The 12,330-nt window shown below is 36.8% G+C and overlaps 1 protein-coding gene across 8 annotated transcripts in view; it reads left to right on the plus strand.

Annotated features, from left to right (window-relative positions):
• Positions 1–12,330, plus strand: part of DYNC1I1 (dynein cytoplasmic 1 intermediate chain 1) — a 278,647-nt gene that overhangs the window by 255,143 nt on the left and 11,174 nt on the right. For 4 of the 8 annotated variants that reach the window (XM_063099026.1, XM_063099022.1, XM_063099025.1 and 1 more), the window contains 2 exons: positions 2,221–2,361; positions 6,512–6,643. In XM_063099026.1, coding sequence (XP_062955096.1) covers positions 2,221–2,361; positions 6,512–6,643 — 273 coding nt within the window. The remainder of the gene's footprint in view (positions 1–2,220; positions 2,362–6,511; positions 6,644–12,330) is intronic. The other 4 variants (XM_063099024.1, XM_063099028.1, XM_063099027.1 and 1 more) reach the window with 1 other exon arrangement.

The following is a 12,330-nucleotide window of genomic DNA, read 5'->3' on the forward strand; positions in this document are numbered from 1 at the left end:
CTTTAAAAAATGACTGTTTAAAACTGTGTGGTCTTTAATTGATCAAAATAAGGATTACAGATGTATTGTGTGTTTATTGTGTGTCTGTATGTATATATCTTTATCTAGACCTCTACATCTGAAAATATGTTATCAGCTGGGTTAATGAGAGAGGATCCTGAGAACTGAATTTTTTAAGCATCTTTAAGTCTTTACCGATCTTTGACTTTAAGAAGAATGTGTTATTCGTGGTCTTTAACAAGTAGTGGTTGGCTAGTTCTAAAATCAAGAATTTTCAGTGGGAATATTTACTAACAGTTAGAATTTAATATTCACAAGTGGTAGTAAAGGACCAGGTACTCCACACTGCTTTTTAAAAAAATATTAATAAGGAAAAATGATACAATCATACTATTTCCAGGTGTTACTGAATATTCAGGTATTCTGGAGAAAGTAGTTTGAATCACCTAGTCCAAAGAGTGAGAGGAAGAAAAGAAGCTACACTAAGGAGCCAATAAGCAAATAATGTTGGCTTTAAATCATATTGCAAACATGGTATACAATACATATTTTGGCATTAAAAATATAGAACAATAAAATACAAAACTATAAAACTAATGTCCAGTTAATTCTTTTTGATATCTCAATGCCGTATTTTTTTTTCAGATTATATCCCTATGAGATACTTTTTTAATTAAAGATATGTCACATCACATACACACACATACACACAATGGCCCATCTAAAATCTTCTGTGTTGCTTTAATGTATTAAAATTTTGTTCACTTCTAAGCACTGATTTTTATATATCAAAGCAAAAGAATTCATGGAGAGAGAAAATCACTTACAGTCACTACCCTAACAAATTTTTGCATTAGATTTAGGTTACAGAAGTTTTATTGCTTTCACACTGATTTTGCTTTCAGCACATGTACTTCCTGCATTTTACATTTACTAACAAACAGTACATTTTGGGAGTTTGCTTTAATATTTGGAGCTAATTCCGTACAGATACATTCTTTGAACATTCAATGCAGAAACCATTTGATTGTTCATATTGTATGTTATCTTTTCTCCATCTTATTACTGTGGCCTGTACAGGCATTCAGTCGAACCCATGAAGACAGTACAGACAGCTGACTGGATGAAGAAGACATTGGAAAAAAAAAAAAAAACTCCCATTGTTTAGATTTCTGTCAGAGGATATAAGAATACTTAATTTCTTTTATCTCTAGGGCTTTCATTATCATTTAAATTTCACTTTACATTAATTGATCAGGGATTAGTAAAGCCATTATGCAGAAATTAGAATAAGACAAGCCAGATGGAATGAATAATTCATGAAGTCCAATTACGTTTTATTTCTGGTGTACTTTCAAACTTGCCTCTGACTTCTGTGCTATTTTGATGTGACAATATTCACTGGAAATCAAGAGTGCCATTTAAATTTATTGTATCCTTCTAAAGTGGAAGCATTTGTATGCAATGGGGATATGTTAACGCATTTCCCCCCAGAACACCAATTTTAGGGCTCGGAAATACTGGGTGATCTAGAAAATATGATTCTTTTTCCATGGCGGTCCAGGGGTACTACAACAAGCCACGCGCGTCCACCTGGTTTGGGTGAACTGCCTATAGAGAGAGACTAGGGTCTCAGGATCGTGAAAATTTCACCTCCTAGAAGAGCTATAATCCCTTTAAAAATGCGTGTCCCCATTCCCCGCCGCAAAGGAACGGCTGGGTAGGAATTCGGCCTGGAGTTGGACTGGAAGCAGCCGCCGCCGTTGCAGCTGCAGACGAGGACCACGAGGTGGCAGGGGTTGCCTTCAATGCAGAGGTTCGCGGCGGCCGGCCCGCCGGGGCTCCGGAGCCTCCCCGCGGGTCCCAGCCGGGCAGACCACGGCCGGGGTAGGCTCCGAGCGCCTCGCAAAGCGCTGCCCGGCCAGAATTCCACACTAATGGGCAGTCCCGTCCACCTGTCTGGAATGTCTCCTACGACTGTGTCTGAAACCGCCTCCCCCCGCCCGTCCCAGCCCCCAGCCCCTTCACAGTCCCCCCGGTATTTATTTATGCCACTGGACAGTTCTAGTCACATTAAAGCTCCGGTTCACCTTCTCCAGGACTTTCATCTCGGGAAGTTTTATGACACTTTGTGAATGTGCAAAGTTTTTAATTAGGCTCTCTAGACAGCCCGAGGCAGCAGCAGCGCCACAAAGTCTTCACGGTCTCTCTGCTTTACAGCACAACAAGCCGCTCTACTCCTTTGAAGACAATGCAGACTATGTGTACGATGTCATGTGGTCCCCCGTGCATCCCGCGCTCTTTGCCTGCGTGGACGGGATGGGTCGCTTGGACCTCTGGAACCTCAACAATGACACCGAGGTGAGCGGCGGCGCAGGCGCCCGGGCCCGAGGGCTGGGAGGGGGGCGCAGTCGGCCCTCGCAGACTCTCCCTCTTCCTCCAAAAGGGCCTTTTTTGGACGGACCCTCCATCTGCGGCAGGACTGCCGGCCCCCCAGTCTTGACTACCCTGAAGGGAATTGGCAGATGCATGGGCCAAAAATTACTTAATCTCACTTCATCCTTAAACCGTGGCAGATCCAGGACAATTAGTGACCCTTTTTTTGCAAAGAGCAAAACGGTATGTGTCCACGCCTTTCTCTACAGGAAAGGACACACAGGCATTTTTCAGAGCAGTACTGAAATAACTTTATTGGCAAACAAGTAAGCTTTTGTGGACGCTGATTTTAGATTGGGCTTTTTAAAAGGGTTATTTGTCAATATTTTATATTTGTACGGTTTCTATTTTTAATCTATAAAAGGTGATTCAGTTGTGACTATCTTATTGTTTAGATCTATCATCCATTCGATTTTTTACCAAGGAAAATATTCCTTGTCTAAGATAGTGAACTCAAAGGCAGACTTTTACACTGGTCTCTAACTTTGAATCTGTATATCAAACTCAGTTTAAAAAAAATAAAGAAACGAGATTTTAACGTGTCACATTCAGAGTAGTTCACAAGTTGATAATAATGAATACTATATACATTTATGTTTTTAAAATTATGCCATGTACATAGTTCCTTTTTTACAATCTCAAAATTATTGAGGTGTTAATTCAGTTACTCCTATTTTTTGATTTGGTTTTTTTTAAAAAAAAATATATATATATATAATGTCCTTAAATTTTATTAAATGGTCTCTATCATTTTCTGGTTTCTGATTCAGGGAAGCTCTCCATACATAAGGATGGACAGGCAAGAGGGGCAAGTGCTGCAGACTATATGTCAAGTGGAGAACAAGAGAAAGGTCTTTTGAAGTGTTTTGAGCAGGAAACAGCTCAGCCTTTTTAATTAGGAATCCTACAGCTGGGGGATATGAGGAGGAGCAGACTCCCCTGGTTTTTTTTTTTTTTTTTTTTTTTTTTGTGGGAGGGGGCTGGGAAGTATCCTTCAGGTGTTATTATTGAGTCATATCTTCAAGGGTATATACACCTATAACCGCTGCCAAATAGTTATCTTTTAAAAATCTTTCAATTTGTCTATTTTTCCTCTTAGCCATAAGAACTGTGTGACAAGGATAAAAGTTATGTAATGAAGAATCTTTGAAAATAATCAAAAGGCATGAATACGTGAAATGCCCATCATTTTGGATGTTGAAATATTTAGCATTATTGCTTTTAATAGAAAGATGTTATAACCCTACCTTGTACGGGTTTCCCAAAGTCTTTCATCACTGTTGATTAAAATCATATTGCTTCTCTTTGCTAGAAGAAACTCATTCACTTAAAGTAACCAAAAAACCAACATATTCCAGGTTGACTTAGAAGAAATCAGGCTTTAGTGGAGGTGATGTTCAGGTGATACTCAACTACGGTCCATACAAAGGAAATGAGTGTTCCATAAACTCAGCAATTCTTATGTAACTGTTGGTTTTGTGGTTGTTTTTAATCTTTTTTTTTTTTTTTAGGTAAAATGAAAGTAATGTCTCAACATTGCCAAATGTAATTTTTCCCCTTCTCTTTCTCGAGGTATCAAGGCAACTACATAAGAATTTTATAGCTAACGTTTTTTAAAAAAATTATTACTGGTCATGCAAACTGTTTAGTTTTGTGGTAAACATAACTCTGCTTTTACAACAGTAGTAGAGACGTATTGAATCTGATTTACATACAGTAATGAACTAAACACTTTTTAAAACCCTCAAATCATTTTTGCCTTCCAGTGAGGCAAACAAGATTTTTCAAATATTTCTCCAATTAGGAATTAGATTTGTAAAAAAAAAAAAAAAAGAAAGAAAAAAAGAAAAGAACCTGAAGTCTCAGTACATTAGTGTGTTTTGTTGTTTTGTTGTTGTTGCTCAAATTACTGTTTTTAGATCAAGTTATCCCAGCTGCTCCCTCCCATGGAAGGATAGTTCGTATTTACCTACCTTAGTATTACACATTTCTACTGCTTACTGTAGTAATTTATGCTGAGTATATCTTCTTTGCAATTAAAATAACTGAGCCCTAAAAAATGTAAAAGTATTTGTGAAACTGAAGTATAAGAATAAGAGAGCAACAGAGAGAACATATGGATTATTTTTGTTATAAATTCATCAACTTTTGAAAGGTCATTACTGATCAAATTAATAAAAATATATTTTGTCATTTCCTTCATCCATTTACTAATTTTTTACCACTTACTACAGACTGAAATCGTTTTTTTTTACCATTTATAATATCTATAAAAAGATAGTACTTTTAAATATTTAAAACAGTGTTTCAGTTTGTTATATTACTTATTTTCCAAATAAATAAAATGCTTAAAAATGTATTAGGCATTATTTAAATGTATCAAAAGGTCAGTTTATTTTGAGTGATTAAATTTTTGTTATATTCATATTAAGATTAAATATTTTATTCAATTTCTGAGATTGTTCATAGATAAAATCTGATATTGAATAGAATTAGGTAATAGAACTAGGTAAGAACTCTGTATTGTGTGATCCTTCTAAATTATTATGTTAAAAATTAATTCTGAAAACTCTATAGCTGTGTCATGGATATGTTTTCTGAGCAGTGCACTAATAATAAAGTGTATTGACAGAATTATGGTCCATCTAAATTCACATTGTTTCAGCCTTTGAAAGGTTTGGTTAAAAATTCAGACTCTAGCCTGCACAGCAGGTACCTTTATTGTAGCAATTTTGTATTTTTTAAAAATAAATGAGCTGGGACTTTTGTTTTACATTTTGGCTCTCAATTGACATACAATGATTTAAGCGGGTGAAAGAATTTTTATTGATTTCAAGATTAAGTTTAAACATAGATTCTTACATATGATGGAGTTTTTATTGCTATTTTAAAGATAGGTATCGGGTCAATAATTTCATATAAACAGATGGTTTCAATTCCCTGAATAACAGAATGCCGGGGGTGCTAAGTCACACTACATGTCGTGTTTCCATCCGAATGCAACATGTTGATTAGACATGGTCTTAAACAGTGGCATAAGATAATCTTGGTGGTCCTCTTTTCACCGTTTTTTGTTTTGTTTTAACATTTATCTTTTTATTTCTTAATGGCCTATTGTCATTTCCTATTCAACATTTTTGTAGACGGCTCAGGAGATCTGATCTTTATGTCAGTTATAAACTTCCAATCTTGAAGACAAGAGTTAACGTAACTGATGATGGAAAAAAGGTAGACACACTAAAAATTGTCTTTCCAAATACTAAGGTTCTTGTAACAAATACCATAGGTTCCATTTCAGCACCTCCAGTTCACTTTAATAATAATTATTATTATGATCATCAGTGTTTTCAGATTTGGGGTGTTTATTAAAGGATATAAGGCATTTCCTGCAAGCAGTTGGCTACATTTTATCAGGATATCATTCTGGGGACATCGCCAAAGTTATGGACCACTTTCTATACCCTAGTACTGTAGGGTGGGGGGAAGAAAACGGGAAAAAAGAGAGAAAGGAGAATTCGAGGTTTTTGTGGTTTTTTACCTACATGCTTGCTTTTCTTCTGATCATTCCTTCCCCAATGAGGTTTGATGGATCAATACATATGTGTTTTTTTTTTCCCTGAAGACTCATATTAATATGACATTTATTCCACCACACGCCCCCCTTCCTGCCTTTTATAGTGTCCTTAATCTTGGTAAATCCTGAAATCTCTTTCTCCATCAATCCATAAATCATGACCTGATGGTGAAGTATCACATTTAACTCCTGTGTTTGTATGTGGGATGTACACCTGGCATAATCCGAAGAAATATTTATCTCACTCACTGCCCAGTGACTGTGGAAAAAGACTCTCACTCCTTCTCTTTTTTGTTAAAGTGTCTCTTCTCTCTACCCCTTAATTCAGCGGAGCATATGATTTAGGAACAATGAATCCTTTTTACCTCTGCACGAGGGATGTATATTACTTCATGCACATGAAGGCAGTGATGACTCATCCACTTAAACATATCATTGTAAATGCGTATATTTAAATTCATATTCAGAGATTCTTTTTTTCTGTCGTAACCCCTTTGGCAGGTTCCAACAGCAAGTGTGGCTATTGAAGGGGCATCCGCCCTAAACCGTGTTCGTTGGGCTCAAGCTGGCAAAGAAGTTGCCGTTGGGGACTCAGAAGGCCGTATTTGGATCTACGATGTTGGAGAGGTGCGTGTTTGTTTGTGGTGTTGTTGTTGTTGTTGTTGTTTTTAACTTGTGTATGTACGTTAAAGACCTAGTGAAATTACTGGCAAGACCTTGTGGGCCACAAGAACCTTCTCAAGTGCATTTGCAAATTTCCATTGACTTCAGTGGGAGTTTGGTGAGACTTCCTCAGGGCCTAATTTGGTCTTTTGTCTCTGTGCACAGGACACTTTAGTTAATGATCCAGGTTCCTTTTAAAATGCTATAGAAGTCCCAGCTATCCTGTGAGGAAGCACGGCACTTCCCACCAATTTCATGAGAATGAAGAGTTTGCCAAGTTCATCATGCTAACTTTGAATTTGGAATTTGTTGTTTACTTGGAAAAGTCAAGTTGTAGTCAGTGTGCTCAATTAAAATGTATACTATTTCTCTTTAATTAAAGTGTAGCCAATTAAAAACGCTGAGGTTAATCAGAATTTTGTACTATTTTCATGGTATTCAAAGTTATTATATGACATATGTACCTCCCCGGTATGTCTTATTACATGATGTGTAATGTATCCCTGAATATCATGGCACATATGAAAGGAAAAAAAAACTACATCTTTATTTCAGAAAAGATCTCCTTGAAATTTTGTACTACCTTTATTTAATATTACATTATCAATCAGTTATATTTAAGCTTACATGTTTATTTTTACTATATGAGAAAGTATTGACAAAAACCATCGTTTCTAGTGAGGTTAAAGAATTTTTTCCTTAAAGACAAAGAATATATAGAACTTTCAAGCAAAACAAAATAAAGGTGTTATGTAATATTATTTTGTCATAATACAAATCTAACATTTGCATTCCAGGGAGAGAAAATATATCACATTTGTGTGCATAATATCCTAGATCTAGAAAGTACTCTATGAGGGCCTGGTGGAGAGGTTTAGCTGATCACACTGAGAAGGGTTCTTTATGGTTTCATCAATCAACATTCTATAAATTTGGCAATCCTAGATGGTTTATTCTATAATGAAACTTTTCATGACATATTATATGCTGCTATATGGTGCAGTTGATTATGTGGAAACAATCTAGATGGTGTTTTTTAAAATTCAACCAAAGACACACTGAATGATTTTAGAGATCAGGGTTATCTGTTCTCGGAAGCACAACTTTAAGTAAAACTAGAAGAATTTCTTGGTTTTACTGCATGTTGTATATCTCATTAGACACCTCTTGGACTGTTACTGATGCCACAAGCTGAGTCATTCCAACAGTGACAAAGACTGTGTTAATGTTGGCCCCCAGTGCTGAAGATGCAAATAGTCTGGTGACTATTGATGTTGTCTAGAGTCTCTGGAAAAGAGAATACCCTTTGAGTCAGAAATATTGCCAATAGTTTTATAGCAATATTTTCTTCAATGAGTATTCTTTACATTTAATGAATCTTTTTCATCTTTTATTTCATCAAAATAACAGTAAATAACAAATATAAATATTCTTCATTGGGTCATTTCCTAAAAAATAAAAAGGAAGCAAAGAAAAATGTAAAGAAGCAAACAAGGTTTCTTTCTTTTTCTTTCTTTATGTTTCTCTTCCTTCCTTACTTATCTACCCCTCTTTCTTTCTCTCTCTCTCTCTCTCTTCTCTCTTCTCTCCTTTGTCTGTAGCAAGTGTAATTGTGAGAGAGAAATAGATGTGAAGACGTGCTCAGAGAAGAAATGTCAGAAAATAGATGAGGTTTTAAAACTCTTTTCTCTACCTCCTTTGCATAGACACAATGCCCTTTAACTCTTAAGATATACGCAACATGATTTTATTCCTGTTTGTTGTATCCCAAGAGGGCTGAAAGACAGAATAGTTTAACAATCTAGTTTATTTTTTTAAAGGCATTTAAAAAAATCTTTATGGTGACTTAAATACTTTATATACACACAAACACATGCAACATCTCTATGTGATAAGAAAACACAACATGACATATAAACAGAATTTTCTGCAATAAAATGATTTTATACCTTATGGACAGAATTACTTGAATATGACTCACATTTTGAGAGTGTATATGATTTTACAAAAGTTTCTTTGGCTGATATATGGCTGCTAAAGCTTCTTTCTGGGATGCTATCATCATTTCTGAATCGTAAAGTGTTGTTATTCTCATATTTCTACTATCGTACTGGCAGGTCAGGCTGGTTTTCATTTTTGTGTTATTGCCCTTACTTTTCTAAGTGATATTACAGACCATAGAAATGTCTGCAGCTATAGGCCAGTCTTGCCTATTGTCTGGAGTCTAGACAGGCTATAGAAAAATCTCTGTGACATATAATAGGCCAAACAATTTGTAGGGTTGTTTATCCCTACAAATTCACTACCAAGAAAAGAGAAAGGATGTACTATTTTATTGAGAGTAGGTAATATTACAATCTTCCAGCCCTCTCTAAATGACCAAAAATCAAGATAGGCTCGTATACTTGAACAATTCTTTCTGTGTTGTTTGATAATATACAAAGCAATCCATAGCTCAGAAAAACTCAGACTTAACAAACTAATTTTGTCTTAATTATAGTTTTTTTCTAAGTATCTTTGAAAGGTATCTTATATTTATTTCCTGGGGGAAAGGGGAGATGGAAGGAGCTTTTCTTTTTCTATTTGCTCACCTCTGTGCTTTATTCTAAGTCTCTGAAGACCAAGTCTGTAGAAACACCATGTACTAAAAGGAAAGATGACTTTTCTGCAGCTCAGCCTCGGCCGAACCCCACTTCTGAAAGATGGTTGATCCCTTCATGGGCAAATACTGCCATTACTGTAATTACTATTGTATCGTTCACCAGCTCAGAACTGACAGAGCATAACCGTGCTTAGAAGAGAAGGGCACCCTCTAAAGAGCACCTCCTCAGCCTTCCAAATCACCTACACTGCAAAAACCAGATGGAGTCCCTTCACGGCAAGGTGGCCCACTGAGAATCAGAGGTCGAATCTATGCCTGGTGCGTGGCTGATGCAAGGGAAGGTATTTGAGCAGGAAGCGATTTAAAAAGCAAAAGACATAAAGGAAGACATTTTAAAAATATGGCGTTAAGGACTAAATTGCCAGTAGGCTGTTCTACCATTATCAATATTCAAAATTTGTCCTCCCATCCCCATTAAAACTAAACTCTTCACCTGGGTTATGTCAACCTTTGGATGGAAAACCTTGCTTTGTGGAATCCTCTAGAAAGAAGACAAAACACTTTTAGATAAGCCTTGTGGTACAACCTATGTAAGAAAGCGAATGGTAATTTTTAAAGTGCACATTGTTGATCAGTTCTTCTTGGGACCTCAGTACATTGAATAGATTCTGTCCATGGGGACATCTTACATTCATTCTCCAGTGTTGACTTGACTGAGACCTCTGTTGGGCTGGGGAGAAAGGAGGGGGCAGCAGGCTGTCTTTTGCCAAAGTCCTGTTCCACAAATGAGGTCGGCCTTGTCGAGGTGGGACCCGTGCAGTTGCATAGGGCCCTTTGCTTAAGGGAGCCCTGAGCTTGGTTTAATGTTCTGCTGTCATTGTGTTGCAATTGTTAAACATTTTTCAACCAGGAGCCCCACATTTTCATTTTGCACTGGGCCATGCAGTTTACGTAGCCCATCCTGTCCACCGGAGTATTGCTTGTAATACCACTCATGAGGCAAATCAGAAATGAGAAATTGGGACCTTGACCTAGATCATTAGGAAGAAAGAAATCTCTAGGAGTGTAGTTAAACATAGTACATGTCAAATGATCTTATATTACCTATTTCTTAAAATTATTTTAAAATGTTGAATGAGAAGAGCTGTGATTCTACATTATAGACATCACTAGGAGCATAGAGAGAGAGCAGAAGCAGCACTGGAGAGTCAAGTCATCTCCCCACAAACCCTGTTTTTTGTTTGTTTGTTTGGTTTGGTTTGGTTTGGTTTTTTGACCAGTAAGGGGATCGCAACCCTCGGCTTGGTGTCGTCCGCACCACGCTGCACACCGGCCATCCCTATGTAGGATCCGAACCTGTGGCCTTGGCGCTAACAGCACCGCACTCACCCGAGTGAGCCACAGGGCTGGCCCACAAACCCTATTTTGATCACATAATTTTAACTGAAAATATAATTTAATTTGGAGAAAGATCTCTAAGATGCCTACTATCGCTGGAGTGGAGTGGGACAATCTTTCTCTATCCAATCCGTTTTCGAGAACTCGCTGATAAGAGAGACTTCTGTGCCTACCAGTGAAGATATACCCATTCAAGTTCAGGTAGACTTGCCTTCCATGAGCTCTGGCACTCAATGAGAAGAGCACTGCAGAAAATGACTCTGGTGTCACCAGTCACTAACAATCATCTACCTCATCTCCTGTCCCAGCTGAGGCTGCAGCTGCTACAGGGAGTCCCAGCACAGTGCCCCCATGGTCATGTCCTCCTCTATTATGTACAATTATCCTCAATGACTTTTAAGATGATGGCAGAGAGCAGTGGCTTGAATCCAGATTTACTGATGCAATTTATTATGAATTTCTGAAGGGATAAACAGAGGATTGTGTATGAGATCACTGAAATCACCAGATTGAGTTTGTCCATCCCTCTTTTTTCTTTTTGTTACATTTCAATGGCAAAGGCATGAGTAATATACTAGAGCCTATGACTCAGGAGGTAAAATATAAAACAGCAATGTTTTCAGGTAGGCCTCATGATGCTGTGTTTACATAACACACATTTTTGGTTGTTTGATCTCAGCATTGTATCTGAAAAATATACTGTACACATTTATTTTCACAGATAGGGGTCCGTTTTCTTTGCAGAGCAGGTGCTTAACTCTCATTAGCATAAATGGAACTTATGCAAATCGAACAAAACATGGAAAAGATCCATTTTTATTAGTAGGTTATAATTTTTCCTCTATTTGTGCATTAAAAAGTTACTTGAATAGATAGTGGTTGCATGCACCAGTTAAATTTTCTGAGATCGAAAATAAAAAATGTGACTGGCTCTTGAACAAGTTTTGAGAAATCTCCAAACTATGGGGTGCAATCTGTTTCAGCTTATAGAATCCCATTCAATTAATCAAAACATAGATAAGATAAAAAGTCACAAATTAACTATAAATACAACCTCAAAGAGAGCTGTTAATCATTGTAGGATTTTTTTTTTTCAAATGATGTGTGAACGCACATTTTAGAGAATTAAAAATAAAAATTACTCACTGCCGTGGCTCCTTTACTGAATAGCAAGCATTTCTATATATATGGAGCTGATTGTAACAGCGCATGGGCCAGTGAGTATAGAATTATTCACGTGTCCTGATGATTGATAGTCAGCCTATCTACCTGTCTTTCTTGCAGATGTGTTTTATAGAAAGCCCGTTGCCATTGTTAATGCTTCAGTGCTGTCACACAGATGCGGCTGTCATAAATATCCCCTAACAACTATGTTTGCTGCTTATCTGAATTAGTTAGAATGCTGTTTGCAGCTCCAGTTTTGAAAGAAGCAGTTTATCTTCCACCTCCTATTATTTCTTTTTCCATTAACCTCTTCCAGGGAGGATTTTGTTTTCAGTTGTGATAAACACACAGAAGTTTCAAATCCCTGATTATATTTTTACAGTAGTCAAATGATAAAATTCCAAAATCATTTTCAGCTTAAAGTAGGATTTGAAAAATATAATGGCAACTTAAAAACTGTGATTTGGGAGATGGATAAATCTTATCTCCCTAG

The sequence above is a fragment of the Cynocephalus volans genome, chromosome 6 (assembly GCF_027409185.1).
Source record: "Cynocephalus volans isolate mCynVol1 chromosome 6, mCynVol1.pri, whole genome shotgun sequence".
NCBI classification, from domain to species: Eukaryota; Metazoa; Chordata; class Mammalia; order Dermoptera; family Cynocephalidae; genus Cynocephalus; species Cynocephalus volans.